General features: G+C 47.2%; 1 protein-coding gene across 2 annotated transcripts in view; it reads right to left on the bottom strand.

Moving 5' to 3' along the window:
- The window catches only part of NCF1 (neutrophil cytosolic factor 1), a 34,197-nt gene extending 15,617 nt beyond the window's left edge, over nucleotides 1-18,580 (bottom strand). The window contains exons 1-5 of one of the 2 annotated variants that reach the window (XM_048824040.2): nucleotides 13,668-18,580; nucleotides 7,765-7,845; nucleotides 6,327-6,402; nucleotides 1,347-1,512; nucleotides 322-377 (exon numbers count right to left, since the gene is read on the bottom strand). In XM_048824040.2, the coding sequence (XP_048679997.1) occupies nucleotides 322-377; nucleotides 1,347-1,512; nucleotides 6,327-6,402; nucleotides 7,765-7,839 (373 nt within the window). In that variant the 5' untranslated portion in view covers nucleotides 7,840-7,845; nucleotides 13,668-18,580. Of the gene's footprint in view, nucleotides 1-321; nucleotides 378-1,346; nucleotides 1,513-6,326; nucleotides 6,403-7,764; nucleotides 7,846-9,206; nucleotides 9,413-13,667 lie in introns of those variants that run through there. The other variant, XM_048824039.2, reaches the window with a different exon arrangement.
- Between the last annotated feature and the right edge of the window lie 396 nt (nucleotides 18,581-18,976).

Here is an 18,976-nt window from a genome sequence, read left to right on the forward strand (position 1 = left end):
GAACCCTCCATTCACCACTCCAGGAGCAGTTTCTCAATTCACTACACCCACCCTACAAGCCACTTCCTCAGAGATGGCCGTGCTGCTCTGTGTGCAGCTGGCACCTCCTGCCCCATGGCTGAGGATATCTGCCTTGCAGCAGGGCCAGCCCTACTGTACCAAGGGGCAAGGAAGCTGGTGCCCTGTGCTGAACACTGTCCCACCCTGGAGATTATTCTCCCTCTGTAGATATTTTCCCACAGTGCTGATGGAACCATGTGCTCACTGTGGCTAGAACGGTTGCTTATGAGCATCAGAATAAAAACCACAACTTCTTCTTACCTGCGACATTTTTCTTGGAGTCCTTTGGCACTAAATATGTCTCTGGTTTCTTGATGCTAGATAAACAAGAATGAAGTCAGTTTAATGCCAGTGGATGCTGACCCTTTGTTTTCTCCCTGGTCCTATCAGCAACAGGGTTCCCTTCCCTCCATACAAAGAGCATAAGAACAGCCATACTGTATCAGACCCATAGTCCATCTAGCCCAGTACCCAGTCTCAGACAGTGGCCAATACCAGAGCATCAGGGGAGTGTACAGAACAGGGCAATTTGGAAAGATCCATCCGTTTTCCCCTCCTGGCTTCTGGCAGTCAGAGGTTTAGGGTCGCCCCGAGCATGGGGTTACATCCCTGACCATCTTGGCCATCATCCCTGCACCTCCAGATCCAGTGTAGATGTACCCTTAGAAGACAGGGAAGGCCATTAGAGGGCTCACCAACTATTTAAAGAGATAGTACCCAATTCCTATGCAATACAACAATGAAAATAACCTCCTCTTTGGGCAGAGGCCAGGCCTGAAATACTTCAGTCCGATAGTCACTCAATCTTTCTGAAAATTTGACCTGAAAACAGGAGTTTAGAATGGAAATGTGCAGGCAACCTTAACTATAGCTGTTATTAGTGCTCTGGCTATGTAATATATTATATCATATCATATTATTTATATGTTCTAGGATGTTAGTCTCCTATTATATTAATATAAGGAATCCGATCATGTTAATCAGAACATCAGCAATTGAGTGGATGAGAATTCTTCCCATTCTCACTTGGGTAAAGACAAACATAAGGAAGTTGCATAGAAATGTGTATGTTACAAATTTAACATCAAGTTGAGTTAGATTCATAGATTATAAAGCCAGAAGGGACTATTGTGATCATCTAGTCTGATCCACTGCCTAACACAGGCTGCAGAATTTCCCTGCATTAATTCCTGTTTCAACTAGAGCGGATCTCATAGAAAAATACCTAGACTGGATTTTTAAGTGGTTAAGATGCCCTGAGTTCTTGTGGAAGTGGCCATACTCACTGGCTGTCTGTGGGTGGGTTCAAGTCATCAGGCCTGACTTTGAAGAAGTTCAGAACATGGGAGCATCGGGAAATCTTGTGTGGCAGATTCAGTAAGGCGTAGCAGTATTCAGTCAGCGTGCCTTGCCTGTTCTGTGTAGATCGCTGGCCATCAAACCATTTGGGTGCTAGAAAAGAGCAAAACCAGGGAGACTTATTTTTTGTGTCCAGCGCTTTTGGGAGAGCTGCCTCGGTAGAGGTCACCTTGATACCAAATATCAACCTGAAAAAAGAGCTGAGGAGAACCCAAAAGGTTCTAATCTACAGTGACTGTTAGTCAGATGGCTTCTTGCTCCCTCCTAAGGTAACGGAGTTTGGGAGCATCTCAAAGCATCCTTAGACACTACAGGGGACATTTTTGAAAGCAGTGGCTACTGCTGACATCAAATGGGTGCCATCCGTGCAGCTACATCCCAAGGGTGCTTTGGAAGAACGTGTCCTTGGCAAACATGTTGAAAGGCCCATTGTCAATACAGAGCTAAGTTTTAAAGAAGTTCTGCTGCCGGAACACAGAGTTCCTCCTTTTGTCAAGCCGGCAGCAGAAGCCCAGCGGCAGCCAGTTGCACACCCTGGATCTAAGCAGAAGCTCTGCAGTGAAGACAGACAGAGCAGCTTTGTGGAGAGAGTGCTAATCTGAGCAGATTACTTCCAGCCCCCACGAGGGAACGGGCTGACGAAGAGCGCTGTACAGACCACAAGAGGAAGACCCCATGTTAGCGCTGTGGAGCTCTAATGTAATCCCCACAGCCCATCACCGGGGTAAGCCCACCTCAATTTAGATTAGCCTTTGTTCTAAACGGTTCTGCTTCATTTATATGAGGCGGAGAGATCCCCTCTCTCTTTAATTATCGCAGCGCAGGCTGAAGCTTTATAAACACAGTCCTGGAGAAGGAAAAATATTGACCACCGCCTCTGAGCCACATCGTTATACCAACCTTACCTCCACCCCTGTAGGCAGCGCTAGGTGGAGGCGGAGTAACCACGCCCAGGGGAGAAGCTCTCCCGTCGGCGTAGGAGCATCGTCCTTTAAGCACTCCAGTGGCGCAGCTGCATCAGTGCCGACGCAGCGTTTTAAGCGGTGACCTACCCTAAGTAACGTGCCTAACGTCACCCGGGAAGAATGCGGCCGAACAGAGACGTGACCCTGGGTCTCCCCAACCCCAGTTGAGTGCCCTAACCACTGGCCCATACCACTTCTGAATTCCGAACAACTTCCCTATGCAGCAGGACCGTGCTATTACCACCGTTTGGCAGGCAGAGATCTGAGACACAGAGAGGCTAAGGGGAGGTCCAGCCTTAGAACACTACAGCAATGCAGCTGCAGCGTTAGACACACCTACGCTGACGGAAGGGGCTCTCCTGTCAGCATCGGTAATCCACCTCCCTGAGAGGCGGTCGCCTGATCAACGTAAGAATTCTTCCGTCCATCTTGCGCTGTTTTCACCCAAGGTTAGTATAGTTACATAGAATCATAGAATCTCAGGGTTGGAAGGGACCCCAGGAGGTCATCTAGTCCAACCCCCTGCTCAAAGCAGGACCAATCTCCAATTTTTGCCCCAGATCCCTAAATGGCCCCCTCAAGGATTGAACTCACAACCCTGGGTTTAGCAGGCCAATGCTCAAACCACTGAGCTATCCCTCCCCCCATCTTGCGGGGGCGTGGATTTTTCACACCCACAAGAGACCTACCAATACCAATGTAAGCTCCCGGTGTAGACCAGGCCTGGGTAACTCTAAGTTCACACTGGAAGTCTGTAGCAGAGCAGGGGACTGAACCCGGGTGTTCCAAGTCCCAGGTAGTGCTCTAAGTAGGGTCATCCTTCGTCTCGCTTCCATGCACCGTTGAATTGCCATGTGTCGCTAGCAGCAGTGATCATGCCTCAGACTTAGCGATGGGAGATGCCCTGTTAAGAGGAGCCCTACACCTATTGAACAGAAGCCTACAGCTCTCGGATTTAATAATCCAATTTAATCAATTGGAGGGGGAAAAAACCTCCTCAAACCAGAAGATGACCAGGAGTGGACAGGTCAGGCTGAACTATAATTCGTTGTTACATAATTATGTTGCTTACAGACTGTTCACACAGGATGGGAGAAAGGTGGGGCTTGCGGGGAGAGAAGGAGATAGGAGCATGTGCATTAATTCTTTAACTCTGCAGTAGGAAGACAGGCAGCAGGGAGGCTGGGCTAAGTTCTTGGCAGAAGCTAGCAAGAGAATAAACGAACTGTGGAGATAATACAAGGAAATTAATCTTCCTGAAATTTTGACTCACCTCACCCAGCATGTTTGCGTTAGGTAATGAAATGATCAGTACATTGTCTTGAGCGCTCTGAAGAATACAGGTGCATGCATAAGTTACAATCCAGTGCAACCACTAACTTCACCCATTAAGAAGGGAAATTCTTTCAGTTCCTCAAATCATTATTACTATGTGCTCTTTCTGGAGCACACCCATGTGACTTTAGGCAAATGAGCACTGTAAATATACTGGTGGTTACTGCGTTCAGGTGGCAGGCAGAGAAGAATGAATCTCAGCACTGTTACGGAGGGGTGCAGTTTGCATTTTGATTCATTCTTTCCAGGGAAATGAAGGTCTATCTTGATGTAGGTCTTTTGAAGGTCACCTCAGTACCATGCTGTCAAATGTTATGGGAACCTGTAGTTTATTTGTGTAGGTGGAAGCCAAGAAAATTCCCTTCTAACCTGTAGGGTTCCCACCCATCAGCATGTATTTACTCCTAGCCAGAGACTGTCTTTCCTTCCCGCACTCTATGGGCCACACGGCCAAAGAGCTTTGCTACCACATAGGCACCTAAATGGTCAGATTTTCAGATGTGCTCAGTACCTAGCCGCTCCCATCATTCTCAGCTATACTAGTAACTTCATGCCTATCCTGGCACAGACAACACGGCAGGCTTCAAGCTCTCTGGGTCAGGCTTATATTCATTTGGTGTCTTGTGCAACATATGGCACATTAAAGACAGCACATTGCTGTGGCAATTGTAATTCTCCAGCGAGTCCTTTAAATCTTATAATGGAGAGTGGTTTCCTGCTGTTTATTCTGCACCTATACAGGCCATATGTACGACAACAGGGCAGAGCTGCAGCCGTGGCTTCCCAACATACTATTAACTATTTCTTAATGAAGATTTTTGTCTGTTTCTTCAGTTTATTGAGAAAAGTGGAACAACGATTTTTTCCTGCTTGTGTTGCTCAGAAAGGTCTGAAGGGATTTCATTCATAATTTCAGCGACTCCTGTGTTTCACCAGTACTGCTATCAGTGTTACAAGCAGCTCTCCTGGCTATGCTGGTGGATCTTACAACTTCCTCAAATGTACAGATGTTGTTTCTGGGGCCTTTCAGCAAAACCAAGACACAGCCGCTGCAGTCTGACCAGAGCAACAACTTTGCAACAGAGCCAAGAATTTTCATGCACCGGGACAGGAGGCAGACAAACATACCACTTCATCTTTCCCTTTACGATCACCACCTTTCACTGCTAAATCCAACTGATCCGATGTTGGGTGTTCCTCATATCTAAGGGATTTCTTCATTAAAAATAGAGCAACAAATGCTGACAGAGAAATATGACCCCACCCACCACAGCTATTACAGTAACTAATGTCAGCAAAGTGAAATCTTCTTTGAGAAACTACTCATGTGTAAAATTCCTTATGAGGACAGGGGAAAGTACATTGGGGGCATTCCCCAACCAATGGCACTTAGTAGGTTTGCATTTACCCAAAGGTTACTCAGATCAGCGATAGGGACTAATGCCAAATCCAGCTCCCAGTAAAGTCCATGGGCAAATACCTCTTGATTTCTGTGTAAGCTTGATTGAGTTCTAAATCCTGCTCCACTTATTCACTCAGGTAGTCCCAAGGAAGTATTGTTAACGGCTATTTCTGTGCATGCATTGCCTCAGAAGCATTCATAAATTATTCCTCATAATCACTCTGAGGGAGATAGGTAGCATTATCCCCGTTTTACAGTGAAGGGGAAACTGAGGCACACAGAGAGGTGCAATGACTTGCCGAAAACTGGGAATGGAACCCAGATCTCCTGACTCCCACTGCCTTAACAAGTAACCATGAGAGCTGGAAAGCTTTCTGCCTGCCAAGGATGGTGCTTAGGCTGACATGGGTCTTTACAGCAGTCGCTCATCTCATCCCTAAATTGCAAGAGGGAGAAGTGGCTGGGACTGAAAATGAGTGTACATTAATGGGGAGCAGTTACACCACTTTCCCTGCATCTGCCAGAAGTGGATAGGCTATAGGCGGTTACTGATTTGTGATCTGAAACCGTATGTGAAGTGACTGTTTTATTTACAGTAATTTTGTGTTTGTTTCAAACAGAAGCCTGTCAGTTCACCTAAAAGCACCTCCCGATTCTGCTAAAATGCCTCTAAAAGCACTGGGACACTTTGCAGCTGTATTGTGTTTTTCTAGAGTTGATCACCTACACTTCAGGAAATACACAACAAGCCACCTGCGGTGGGTGTTCATTTAGTCACATCTTCCTCCAGTGGAGAGTTCCAGTTACTACAACAGTCTGCTACTTACACCTAATGGAGTTACTGTATACTTTTAATGACAGGTTTCAAAGTAGCAGCCGTGTTGGTCTGTATCTGCAAAAAGAAAAGGAGGACTCGTGGCACCTTAGAAACTAACCAATTTATTTGAGCATAAGCTTTCGTGAGCTACATGCATCGGATGAAGTGAGCTGTAGCTCATGAAAGCTTATGCTCAAATAAATTGGTTAGTCTCCAAGGTGCCACTAGTACTCTTTCTTTGTGTGTATACTTTTAAAGGTCTCAGGTCCCATCCCCACTGAAGACCCTGGTGTCTGTGTGTATGCAGATATATTACAGAGGGGCTGCCGTCCCTTTTCATTCCAGCTTCCTGCTTTGAAGAGAGTGGCTGCTCTATACATCTACTTACCTGGTAAGTGAGGGATGATCCTGTTCTCAATGTTGATGTCCCCAGATTCAATGGGAAACATTTCCTTCAAGGATTTCTAACATGAGAAGAGAAACCAGTATTAGGCGCACAGTCCAGTCAGCATATCCAGGCAAAATTCCATCCGATTCCTAGAGTGCTCATCCCTCAGGCTCAGATCGAGGACACCAGTAGAAGAGACTCAGGCCCTGGTTTTCCAAAGACCTCAACTTTGGCCTCTGACTGCGCATCCAATGGGGAGCTCAATTTTGCAAGCCCATTTTATAGCACCTAGACAGCTAGCTTGCTGGTTGTGGTGACAAATCAGGTAGCTAGCTTTAAAAGGTCAGATCCTGAGAGTTGATGGCACTCAGCATCTTGCAGAATTGGGCACCCATTAAGGACATTAGGTAAAATTTTCAAAAGTGCCTAAGTGACTTAGGAGCCGGGTCCTATTTTCAGAAGTGACTTTTAGGCACTTAGGTGCCTCAGTCCCATTGCCTTTCATTGAGATTTTGGCTCCTAAGTCTCTTTTGAAAATGGGAAAGTTTTACCCTTTAACACTGAGTTCTTAATACAAATTGTAAATAAAGGCAAAGAAATAATCATCAAATAATAGTCTGCCTCCATCTGGGGACCGGAATACTTTCCAAACTGGAATAAAGCTTCACAACACTCATGAGGGAAGGATTGTTATCCAGGTGTTACAGATGGATAAACACCGTTCATGATTAAGTGAACCTGAAACCGTCAATAGACTGCAGCGGCAGATGGCTCTTCTGGTGTGTGCCACTGGATACTGAGTTAGAGAAGCCACTCTCCCAGGAAGCCCTTGGACAGGACGTCTGTACCTTGTGGTAACAAGTTCTCCCGAAGGCAGTTTGTATCCAGCTTAACTTCTCACTTCACTGCAGTAAAACGTCACTAGAAAGAAAATCAGTTCCAGACTCCTCTGTCTGGTGAATGGCAAAGGCCCCCTTGGAAGGTTCTACAAAAAGGGATAAGTGCCTTCTTCCAAATCAGCCTAGCAAAGGCTGCTAATTAAGTGGCTAATGGGGTATCTAGGCCACTCAATTCCTGTCCCTCTCCTGGGGAAATCAGATCGCATATGATCTGAGGTCAGCTGGCCCAGACTGAATGCTACAAGTTTTATATTATGGTTCTGAAAACATAAGCGCAACTTCCATTGAAGTCACGTGAACCTTCCCTCACCATGCATAAAAGGCGTAGGCATTCCCGTACCACAGTGATGAGCCTGTTATAAAGGTCTAGCTAGACAGAATACCGCCGCAAGCCTTCATAACCACACCAGCACAATCTGTATAGCACTCTCCAAAACGGACAGAATTTGGCCTTCGTTATTGCCTTTGAAGCTCCTCCAGCCCTCTGCCCCCGCAAGCCAGACTTAGCCTGAACCAATACCAACCGAGAGTTGACTTACATGAAATTCATATATCTCCGTAAATTTTCGATAGACTAGTTTTTCGGTTAGATCCTGCCATTTCACCAGGAACATGTAAACCTATTGAACAACAAACAGAGTTCAGATTCTGCAGTTTATCCTGTGGGACCCCAATTTTTACCGCCATGTAGAAACAATCACGGTCTGTGATCCATTTTCCAAGAGATGCCAGGTAGATATTCTTGTTTGCTGGAACGAACACCACACACATACCTAGCTACAATCTATTTCCAAATCTGTGTCAGTAACAATCCTCATTTTTCTCTATTCATAGAAAACTCAGCAAGCATATACAGTACAGTAGGTTCTAGCACAGGATGATACAAAGGATCGATTTCCTATAAACATAGCCATTCAGCAAATATCACATAGGACTCTTCCCTCTCCCCCTCCCCCATTCACACTACCCATGGTGCCAGTCTAGACTACTGCTTGTCTGCTCCTCTCAAATACCCCTGTGCTTTCTTCCACACTGCCCCCACTAAGGGAATGCCCCCCCCCCAGAACTGATCCATGAGGCTAAAGTCCCATTCTCTTTCATCTCTCTTCCCAAGAAGACCATCTCCTGTGATGCTTAGAAGAAAATCAGCCACCTCTGTAGAGGCTCAGCTGTGGGGCAGTTGAGTAGAGGCAATATTTAACTACAAAAACCTAAAAAAAAAAAAAAAAAAGTAAAACTGGTTGAAAACGCCTATTTTATTTCCATTAAAATTTTCAGTTTTTTTCCATGACAATAATTCAGAATGAACTGACAATTTTTTTCATTTTGGTTCAAATCTTTTTTATAAAAAAAATTGAAAATTTCATCAATGCAGAACTGTTTTCACAGAAAATTTTTATTACAGCAAAACTTTTTTCCCCACCCAAAAAAAAAAATGTTGATTGAAAAATTTCATCTAGCTCTGTTGTATACAGAGAAAGATTAGGGATTGAAAAAGTTAGTCAGAGAATAGAAATGCAAGAGCGACTGGGGAGAAATGGAGAGCGGGGAGCCAGGAAAATTGCTTTTCCAACAGTGGCAAGTGATCAAAACCCCCCAGTGACACCCTCCATATTAAAGCTAGTGACAATTGTGAGCCAGGGCGTTCAGTTCCTATTTGCCCCAAAGTTCTTGGTTCTGAGCACCCCGCATTTTGGTTCAGCCTATTACAAAGACAGTAATCAGCCAAGCAGCTGAGATCTGGACCCAAAGTCTCCTGATGTTCTTGGGTGTTCAGGTCTGGAACAGACATTTCTAACTACAATCCAGACTGCTGTCTCAGCTCAGAAGAGCAGCAGCATTCCCCCAGAATTTTACTTTTAGAATTTCTCTTTCAAGGTATTATTTAAAATTGAAGGTAAAACGAAGCAGAGGGAAACTATACCTAAAGAAAAAAAAACCTTCAGTTTATTGCTCTGCAGTGCAATCTCCGAGTACTTACATAATGTTGGCTTGGAAAAAACCTTTTCTCGAAGCCAAGCAGCTCAATGTGTCTGATGTACGTATCTGCCATGGCTGAGGCTGGCCCCTTGTACTGAATGCTAGAATCTGGCTATTTAGCTGGTGGTAGGATGGAGCTGTTTGTCTGGACACTCACTGCTGCCCTCTCCTCCTTCTCTGCCTGTGCATCGGGTGACTTCTTGTATCCACCCTGAAAAGGGGAAGTTGCACTGACTATATCACCCTTAGTTGTTTCACCAATTGTTGGTTTTATTAGTGGGCTGTTTCCTGCTGTGAGTCTCAGGATCAGGAACTAAATAAATCCCTCTGGGTTCAGCTCTCTCCTTCTTTCTCATCGCCAAAAGTCTGCAGACGCCGTGGGGAGAAGGGTGGAGATGCTGTGAGAATCAGGATCCAGACACCTCAAGAGGAGAGTGAGGGGGCCTGAACCCCAAAGAATAAGCAAGTGAATGAACAGGCTGTCTACAATGTTATTGTGTAGCAAGAGATGTCAAGTAAGGTCTTTTGGGAAAGCATGTGATGGCCATTAGGAGATCTGTGTGCAGGTTGGGATCTGTGTGCAGGTGTACAGAACATTGCCACTGGAACCAAGATGCAATGCAGCATCACCGTGCAGGAGTTGTGGGGAGGGAGGGACGGACAAATCAGGCAGGGAGTGGTTGACGTGAAACTAACTCCAAGCACTGAGCATTGTATAATCCAGGGAAAGGCAATGGTGGAGCATGAAAGTTCATGTAAAGTCACTGACAAGGAAACCTGTCTTGGAAAACTAAGGAAGGAGGGAGCTTCCCCCACTCTGTGTAACCATGAATTACCATGGGCTGAGAGAAAGAAAACACCCGCTACCTCTGTTACAAGGGAAGGGTTTCTTTGAAGTGAAGGCTATCCACAAATATCTGAGGAGGGGGCTGCCTGCGAAACACTGGCTCCCCTCTAGGGCACAGGGCATGCTGGGAAACTGTTCCGAGGCAACAGGTAGCTTGTATTAGAAAAGGGAACTGAGCTAATACAGCAGTGTAAAGGCTGAGGTTGCATCTTTGTGTTTATTTTTTGTGTAACTTGGGTTTGCTTTTCCGCACTATTTCATCTCTGAATCGGTAACATTTCTATTACATAAACTTGTTGTTTATTTTTATCCTGTTGTGCAATCTTCAGCCCCATGGGGACTGATAAGTTGGGGCAGGTTTTACTCCCCCAGGGGTGATGAACCAGAAGGGAAAAGTCCAGGTGTCTGGTAGTTAAGAACTCAGGGAGACAGATCTGGGGGAGCTCAGGACCAAAAGGGCTTCTGGGGACACCAGGCAGGTGGAAGCCAGGGTGAGACCCTTATGCTTATAGGCTGGCTACTGGGGTCAGAGTTCTGACCGTTAGCAGCATGACATTAAGGCACGCAAAGTTACGAAGGAGAACCCCTTAGTGGTCGGGGTGATCCCCAAAACATCCCAGGGGCATAGTCGTTACAGAAGTTACACTATCAGCAACCAGGCCAAACACTTGTAGTAACAGACCCTAATGGATTCAAAGTGAGGGAACAAAGTCCAAGGTGTATTATTTTCTTTTGTGTTAAGGGAAACAGAACACGGAAAGGGGGAAGAGAGCCAGTTAGCGTGCTTGGACACCGTGGACAAAGAGCAGCATGGGATCTTATGTTTGAAATATGGTCCTTCCCCCGGGGGAAATCAGAGGATCAGGTGCTAAGTATTTTGAACGGGAGGAATAGAATGAGGGAGATGGACCAGAGCTGGGAAACCAGCCAGACCTTATTCCCTGCAGGGCTGGCCAGATGGCAGCTCTGCAGGGACGAGGTGGCATATGACCTCCAGATGGCAGAGCTCAGAATGCAAGAGGAGAAAGCTCTCTAGGGGGCAGAGGAGCGGGCCCACCAGTGATGAATGGAGGCGACGGAAGCAGAGGAGTGAGCATACCAGCAGCCGATGGAGGCACATAAAATGCAGCTAAGAGTGCTGGAGCAGCCGAAAGGTATTCCCCAGCCTGCAGGTAATCCCGACCCCCACCCCCAGCATTTACCTAGCTGGGACAGACTGCGTCCACCTTGCCAAGACTCAGCCTGTATAGATACTTAACTGCTTTTGTAAGAACATGCCAGGCCAGTGGCATGGTTAAGGACAAATAAAGGTCTCTACTGATCCCCAACATTTCAGTAAAGTTTTCCAGGTCTTCACTGGTTTGGGCCAGGAGGAAGCAATGAACTATGATAAATATAAGCAAGCTGTGCCACTAAGGTTTCAGATTACTCCTGAATCACACCGTGTAAAGTTTAGGGACCTAGAGAAGCAGGACAATATCCATCATGAGGAGTTTATGCATAAAATGTGGGATTATAGGGAAAATCTGGGCAAAAAGTAAAGGGCCAGAAGGCGATTATGAGAAATTAGTTGATTTATTCGCCCAGGAACATTTCTTTAATGCTTGTTCAGATGAAATCAGAGCTGCCCTATGGGAAAAGCGTCCTGACATAGCGCGGACGGCTGCCGGTTTGTATTGGGGATTGAAAGAAACCCCCAAAGGGAAGGAGAGAGGCCCAGATTTGTTCACGGGAGGAAGCCAAGGCCAAATATACCCCAAACAGGTACCCTCCAAGTAACCCAGTTACAAACCTCTGGCCCAGGACATAGGCCCAAGGACATGCCTATACCGAGCATACGAGGAGATACTGCCTCAAGCTCAAGTCCCATCCTGCCAGGGTTAACACAGCTATGGTGAACTCAGGACGTAAGGAGGGTGTTAGTAAACTTTGTAAGGTCTGAACCTATGGAGGTGGACAAGATGTTCATTGAGGATGTACAGGCAGATGGCAGGGTATGCTATTCCTGGAGAGAGACGGCTGTGCAGATTGCACAGGTTAAAAGGGAGATGCTCAGAGAGCTTGACATGCTTCCCAGGGGAAAATGTCAGACTCCTCTTTATGGAAAGTTGGGAAGTCACAGCACCCTGAGCCTACGCAGAGTTGGAGTGGAAGTGGGCGACATATGCTCTGACCGTGGGAATTTGGGATGGTATCCCTGCAGACTCTTTGGCTGGAAATGATGACATATCAGTGCCATGGGAAATTGTGCATCCGAGAAGCCCTTTTGCCTGGCCCAGTGGAGGAAGAGACTGAGGGGACAGGGAAAGCCCCTTTGCTGGGCAGGGACACGTTCCCAGGGAGGGGCACCAGCTCCTCTCACTGAAGCAGCCCTGCAAAGAGCTTTTGTTAATGGTCAGGACACAGACGCTTCCCTAAAGAGCATTAGGGAAGCAGTGCATAGCACCACCCCTGCAGAGGATAATAGGGAAGAGCGTAGGATATTTAGGGAAACCCCAGTGGGAAAGGAACAAGGGCCCCAGGGAGCCCTACGGACAACACCTATTGCCCCAAAAGCACAGGGCAGCGTTACTGTGGGTAGCTCAGGACTGCCATTCGCTGGCCATCCAGGAGTAGAGAGACATTGAAAGGCTTCAGAGGGATTTTTATTGGCCCACTATAATCCTGGACATAAAGGAATATTGTAAGTCCTGTGACTTGTGCCAAAAGTGGAAAAAGACGGGAAGTCTCTGCAAAGTTCGTTGCAACCATTGCTTCTAATTGGCGCAGCATTCCACAGGGTTCCCACGGCCATTATGGGTCCATCCCCTAAGCTGCCCAGAAATGGAAAAACATACAGTACATATGGGTAGTAGTTGACTTTGCTAGCAGGTCCTACGTATTCTCTGAGTCATGGAAAAGGTGCGGGGCAAGAATGATGGTCTGCCCCATGTCATCCAGAAACAAATGGGCTAGCTGGAAGATTTAATGGGATACTTCTATCCATGCTGACAATTTGTGTGGACAGGAAGGCAAAGGAACTGGGACGTGCTACTGCCTTAACTATTGTTTGCTTTCAGAAAAGTACTCCAAGAGTCAACAGGATTGTCCCCATTTGACCTCCTGTATGGATGGAAGCTCCAAGGTCCCCTAGACCTGGTCAGAGATTCACGGGAAGGTAACATTGAGAGCCAGTGACTGAATTTGTATTCAAATTCAGGGCAGAGCTAAAATCCATTATGGAGCTGGCACAGCATACCCTTGAAAAGAGCCAAACTGTACAAAAAGCGTGACATGGCAAAAGGCACGTGAAAGATCCTTTGATACGGGTGATCTGGTATTGGCGTTAGCCCCTGTAAAAAAGCATAAAATGCAGGACTCAGGGTCCTTTCGAGGTGGGAGAGAGACTACATGAACTCATGTACCAGGTACAGAAACCCTATGGCCAGGGCTTACCCCAAACAGTCCATAGGAACAGACTGAAAGTTTACCATAACAGAGCAGCTCTGGTAAACATGATATGCTGTGCAGATGAGGACCACAAAGTATCGCCTCTCCTAGACTTGATGTCCGAGAGTAAGGGGAGGACTTCAGAGAGCATTAATTTAAGTGAAGGTGTAATGGGATCACACCTACCTCCGACGATCGTCCCCTGGCTGGGTGCGTGGCTGCACCTCTCTCGGTTTCTGGTGACACCCGTCAGTGGTTTCAGTGACTCAGCCGAATCCCACACAGTCTGTAGGTAACACAAACAAAATGAACCCCTTCCAGGGTAGACAGTCCAACAGAGACCTATCGCAAGGCCTCTCTGTCTTTAAGCAGTCTCACAGTCTTTACCCAGTCCCGGCCCTGGTACCCAGCGCTGGTACCCAGCGCTCCCTCCCTGGAGACAATGGTTTTGCCCTCTCTGGGCCTTTATGGCCCCAGCTCTCCAGCTGGGCCACTAATAGTTCAGATCCTCTTCCAGGGGTGTGTCAAAGTCCAATATTCAGGCTGCTTCCCCAATGGCTAATGATGGGGAATCTGGGCCCACCCACTACTCCATGTTTCAGCCCAAGGACCCTATGAATAGCAGCCACCCACTGCATCCCTTTGATCACTCACGATGCTGCTACATTTCCCTGGGTCACTTCCCTGCAGCCCGTTCACCTTCATATATGCTTCACCCTTACCGAAGGGCATACAGCAAGTCCCAACAGCCAGCCAGGAGCTCCCTCTCACTCCCCTAGTCCCTGCCAGCAACTGCTCTGTTTGTGGTTCTGCAGTCCTTCAGCCTACCAGGAATGCCATGCACGCTCCTCCAGTTCAAGGCAGCAATGGACTCTGGTCTGCACTTCAGCTCCTTTTATACTAACCTGCAACCCTCTGATGGGCTAGCCCCTGCCCCTGCAGCCTCTCTAGGCCAGTTGGAGGACTCAACTCCTCTGCTCCTTTCTTTGACAGGGTGTGGTCAGACCCTGACGCCTCTAGCAGGGGACCTCTGAGCCTGCTACTCCCTGCCACAGAAGGGCTAACCCCAGTAGAAAAGAGAGGAGTCATGCTGTGTTACAAAGCCAAAAGCTGTCTTCTAACAAATCTGGTCTCACTCACCTCAGAGAGCATCACACTAACAACGAGGAGCCATGCCCAGTAACTAGGAGAGTTTACAGAATACAGACAGGGAGTCGGTACGGTTCTGTCAGAGACAGCGAGAAGTTCTGCTTCCAGGGTACCCCATAGCCTTAAAGGGCTCAAGCAAACCAGTCCCTGCATATGAAATGTCTTTAACACACTAACTGACCTTGTGTGACAAGCCTGTTGGTTAAGATGTAACGCCTCCAAGGTAAAGGATTTCAGAGGAGGCTGGCAGACCCAGATTCAGTTACACAGGTGTAAAACAGGGGTATCTCCACTGAAGTCACGCTGGATTTACATCTGTGTAAAAATCCAGATTAGAATCTGGCCCATCTTGTATAAGGGTTAATGTGCAGGGCCAAGAGCCCCTTGTGGTAGGCACCAGGCAGACCCTTAGTGCGGTCCATTTATGGACAGAACTGAAGGGGGAAGGTCACTCAGTAAAATCAGTTATTACCAATTAGTCACCCATCAGTCTAAGGCGTGCCACACAGTGGTCTGGCCCCGTCTCATAGCACATCCCATCCCACACAGTCCCACTGACATTGATGCATATTTCTTTACAACAACATGTGAGCTATGCAACTAAGGAAAAGGGGTGAGAAATGCTCTTCAGAGTAAGAGGCAGGGCTAGAGTCCATGTCAAAAAGGAAATGAAAGAGGGATGGAAAGGGGCAATGAGTTTGATCAAGAAATAGGCCCAGTCTGCAAAATTCATTTCTGGGTCTAGATCTGGATGTCTGACACCCCCAAAGTGCATGTGGGGAGAGGGATGCTAGATCCACAAGGGCAGAAATTCTGGGTTCAGATTTTGAACCATTTCTCGAAGCTCAGGCATACTTAGATTGGAAGTTAAAGCCTATTCTCCAGTCTGAACACATGAATGGCTTTGGAAAATTATCTGATATTGAATCCAGCCACAGCTGAGATTTTTCATTTCCTCAAATGTCTGGGACTGACCCTGTGGGTCACACCATTTAAAGCACAGCTGAACCAGGGTCTGAAGAACTGACACAAATTGCTTGCCTTGAATGTTCATGATGATTACCTTCTCATGAAATTTAAGCTATTATTGGATGACGTATGGGGGTGTCGTCTAGACTCCTTTGTTCTCCCACCGAAGGGATGGTCCTTTTTATTTTAATCTGGGTTTAGCACCTAATGGTGAGTGGAAATGGAAAATGGAAAAGTGGAAAGAAGACAGAGCAAGAGAAGAGTGTGGATAGATGGTGAGAGGATGTGGAAGTAGGCGTGTCAGAAGGGATAAGGAAAGAGCTGAAGTGTGGAGGGGATGAGACGGGATGGGAGGTGCATGGAGAGGTGACAGACAAATGGAGGAGAGAAGCCCCTCTCTTCTGTTCCTTTTCCAGTCTTCTCTTTGAAAAATCACCTCCTTCAGTTCTACTTGTTTCTCCTGCTCTTCTCCTCCTCTAAAAAGGGTAATTTTATAGACACCCTTACTTAAAACACACACACACACACACACACAGGCAATGGCTCATGATGCTGCAGCTGGGAGCTGTAATGTTTGGGGCCCATTAGCTTAAGAAACGCTAGCATTCTGATTTAGAAGGGCAGACCTGGGTCTCTAACAAGCAGCTTCTCTGAGCTGAAATTCCATGGTCTCTAAGCTATGCAAAACCCTCAGGGCCAGGAAGGACTAATGAAAGCGGGAGATTTCTGCTGGTTTGAAGGGCTTTCCAGACAATCTGAGAGCAATGGGTCCATGTGATCCCCAGCATAGGGATAATCCTGCAAGTCATCCTCCCACCTGGCTCTTGTTCTCAGGCTTGGGGAAGGGGTATTAGAGGACAATGCAGGTTCATGGGATAGAGCAGCTGTTTCCAGCCCTGCTGGACTGTGAGATATCAGACCTCAAAACAGTTTGCAGAAAAAAAAGCTATTTTCAGTTAGCATTGGAGGTTCATCAGAATTAATCATCATCATTCTCACCCTCCAAGAACAGGCTGAGTCACCGTCCTAATACAGCCTGGCTTTCCCGGTGGAAGGGATGTGAAAACATAGTTCTGTTAACATTGTGACAGTCTCCGAAAGTTACGCGGCCTATGCAGGGCACGATGTAGCATAAAGATTTCAGAGGCATTCATCTAGAAATACTGCCTCTGGTCAGCAAACTGCCACTCCAAACAATGCATCTGACCACACCAAGGATGCTGTTAGAGGTAAGAGTGAGATGTTCAGGCTTTCCCCTCTGCTAGGAGGTGAGGTTACTCAGAAGAAAAGCAGGAGTTTGCTGTCTTTAGCCTGGACTGGACTTCAGTGGGCTTTGGATCGGGCTCTCTCTTCCCTCAGCCCAAACCAGCAATGCAAATCAATCTCCTCTCCCCTTTGGGAAGAGCTCCAAAATCCTCCCATCGACCGAGGTCACTGGACTCACATGAGACACCCTGCCCTGAACACGCAGGATTCACATGCCCAAGCCACAGGCTGTGCCTTCTTCTATAATTCCCCTTTTCTTTTTGTTCTCTCTGCAAGCATCTGGGAATTTCATTTCTAACTGAGATTTCATTAACAACTGGACTAAACAACGGCACTGACTTCCCTGGGAGCTGCAGAGGTTCCCCACGTCTGGAAACCAGGTCACCTGCATCAATGCTGGACCTTGCTTGACCTTCAGTTTTGTATAGCCATTTCTGTCTTTAAGTATTTCCTGTCACCTAATTTAAATATGTTGGCCAATCTCTTGCCTTCAAGCTAAATAGTAGCTTCTCAGTGGGTTTTTTATGGACCCTACACAGCTCAAGTGAACCTTGTACTCCAGAATCATAGTAATTCAATGGGGGGAAAGGTGTGTTTGTCCCACAGGGAACAACCCTATGTAAACTACACAGCAGTGATTTGTCCAGACCACTTTAGGTGGCCCACCAAAAGAATCGCAATACGAGATCCCTGCTTTAGCCAGATCCCTGACGTGATATATGAGTTAACGGCTGGGGTTTTGTAACTCAGGCTGAAGGAAAATATTCCTGGTTTGGGAAAGAAATCAAAGACCACAGCAGGCTTGATGTCAAGGTAAGGAGGGGGTGGGGAGCTGAGTGGAATGAGGGAGTAGAGGTTCTTAGTGAAAGCAAATCCTTAGAGTTGGTAGCTAACAGGGATTTTACTGGGATTCTCCCAAGACTGATTTTTCCCCCAAGCTCCAGGGAGTTTGGCCCACACCGCTCTCATCTATGGTTCACAGCCTTTCCCATGTGGCATGGGCAGGGCCTTACAAATTTTCTGTCTAAAAATGGTGCTTTTCTGGCCCCTAGCACCGTAGCCTCCTAATCTTCAATGTCTTCAGCCTCACAACATCCGTCGGAGGCAGGGTAGTGCTCCTCCCCCTGTTACAAGCAGGGAACTGAGGCACAGACAGGCTCATTGACTTACCCACGGTCACACAGGGAATCTGTGGCAGAGCAGAGCATTAAAGGCAAGTCTCCCAAATCCTTGGCTAGTGGCCTAATCACTGGGTCCTCTCAGTTTTCTACATATAAGTCTATTATGATGTGTATAGTGGTCGTAGTACCTAGGAACACTGGGCTTGGGCCCCACTGGGCTAAGCCCCACGCAGAATCCCTACCCCAGATGGTTCACTAGCTACACGTCAAATAGGATGCCATAAAAGTAAATGAAACACACAAGCTGAGCAAGGGTGGGTTGGGAGGATGAGGTAACAATAAAAGTCTGCAGTCTGTCTTCTCCAGCTGTCCACAGATGAACCAACCGTAGCCCTGCTGCAGGAACTCCCTCAGCCATTTTTCCACCACGTGGGAAGGAACAACAGGGATTGTTCTGGGTTGAAGGATAAATAACGCCCCTCGGTCCTGCTCCCTTCCATAACCATGTGATATTTTATGCAGGCTCTAGAACGGGGTAGGGCGCTTCAGTGTGAGTCTGTGCAAAACTTCCTCCTGCGTTTCCTTCGCCTGGGGCTAGGGATGAGCACGGGCCAGAGGGGAAAGGTCCAAAAGGCTCAGCTGCTCTCAAAAAGCCCTCTGGGCTGAAACCTACCCAACTCCTTGGGCTGCAGCGCAAGCCAGAGCAAGTGAAAAGCGGAAGCAATTTTGCTGATGTTGCAATACCGAGAACCCTCCTCGCTCTGGGAGTTTCAAAGCTGCACTCCCATCCCATTCATACAGGACCTCAGAGCCACCCCATATGTCCTCCGACGGGAACAGGGCTCGATTCTGCTCCGGCTGACTCCAGCGGCAAAGGGCAGGGCAGGGCCACAGGAGGAATGACTCTGTTTAACATTTTAATTTGGCTTCAGCAAACTTACAGCCTCAAACAGAGAAAGGGGAACCGAGAGCACCTATTGGTATCAGGCC

The sequence above is a fragment of the Caretta caretta genome, chromosome 17 (genome assembly GCF_965140235.1).
Source record: "Caretta caretta isolate rCarCar2 chromosome 17, rCarCar1.hap1, whole genome shotgun sequence".
Classification (NCBI taxonomy): Eukaryota; Metazoa; Chordata; order Testudines; family Cheloniidae; genus Caretta; species Caretta caretta.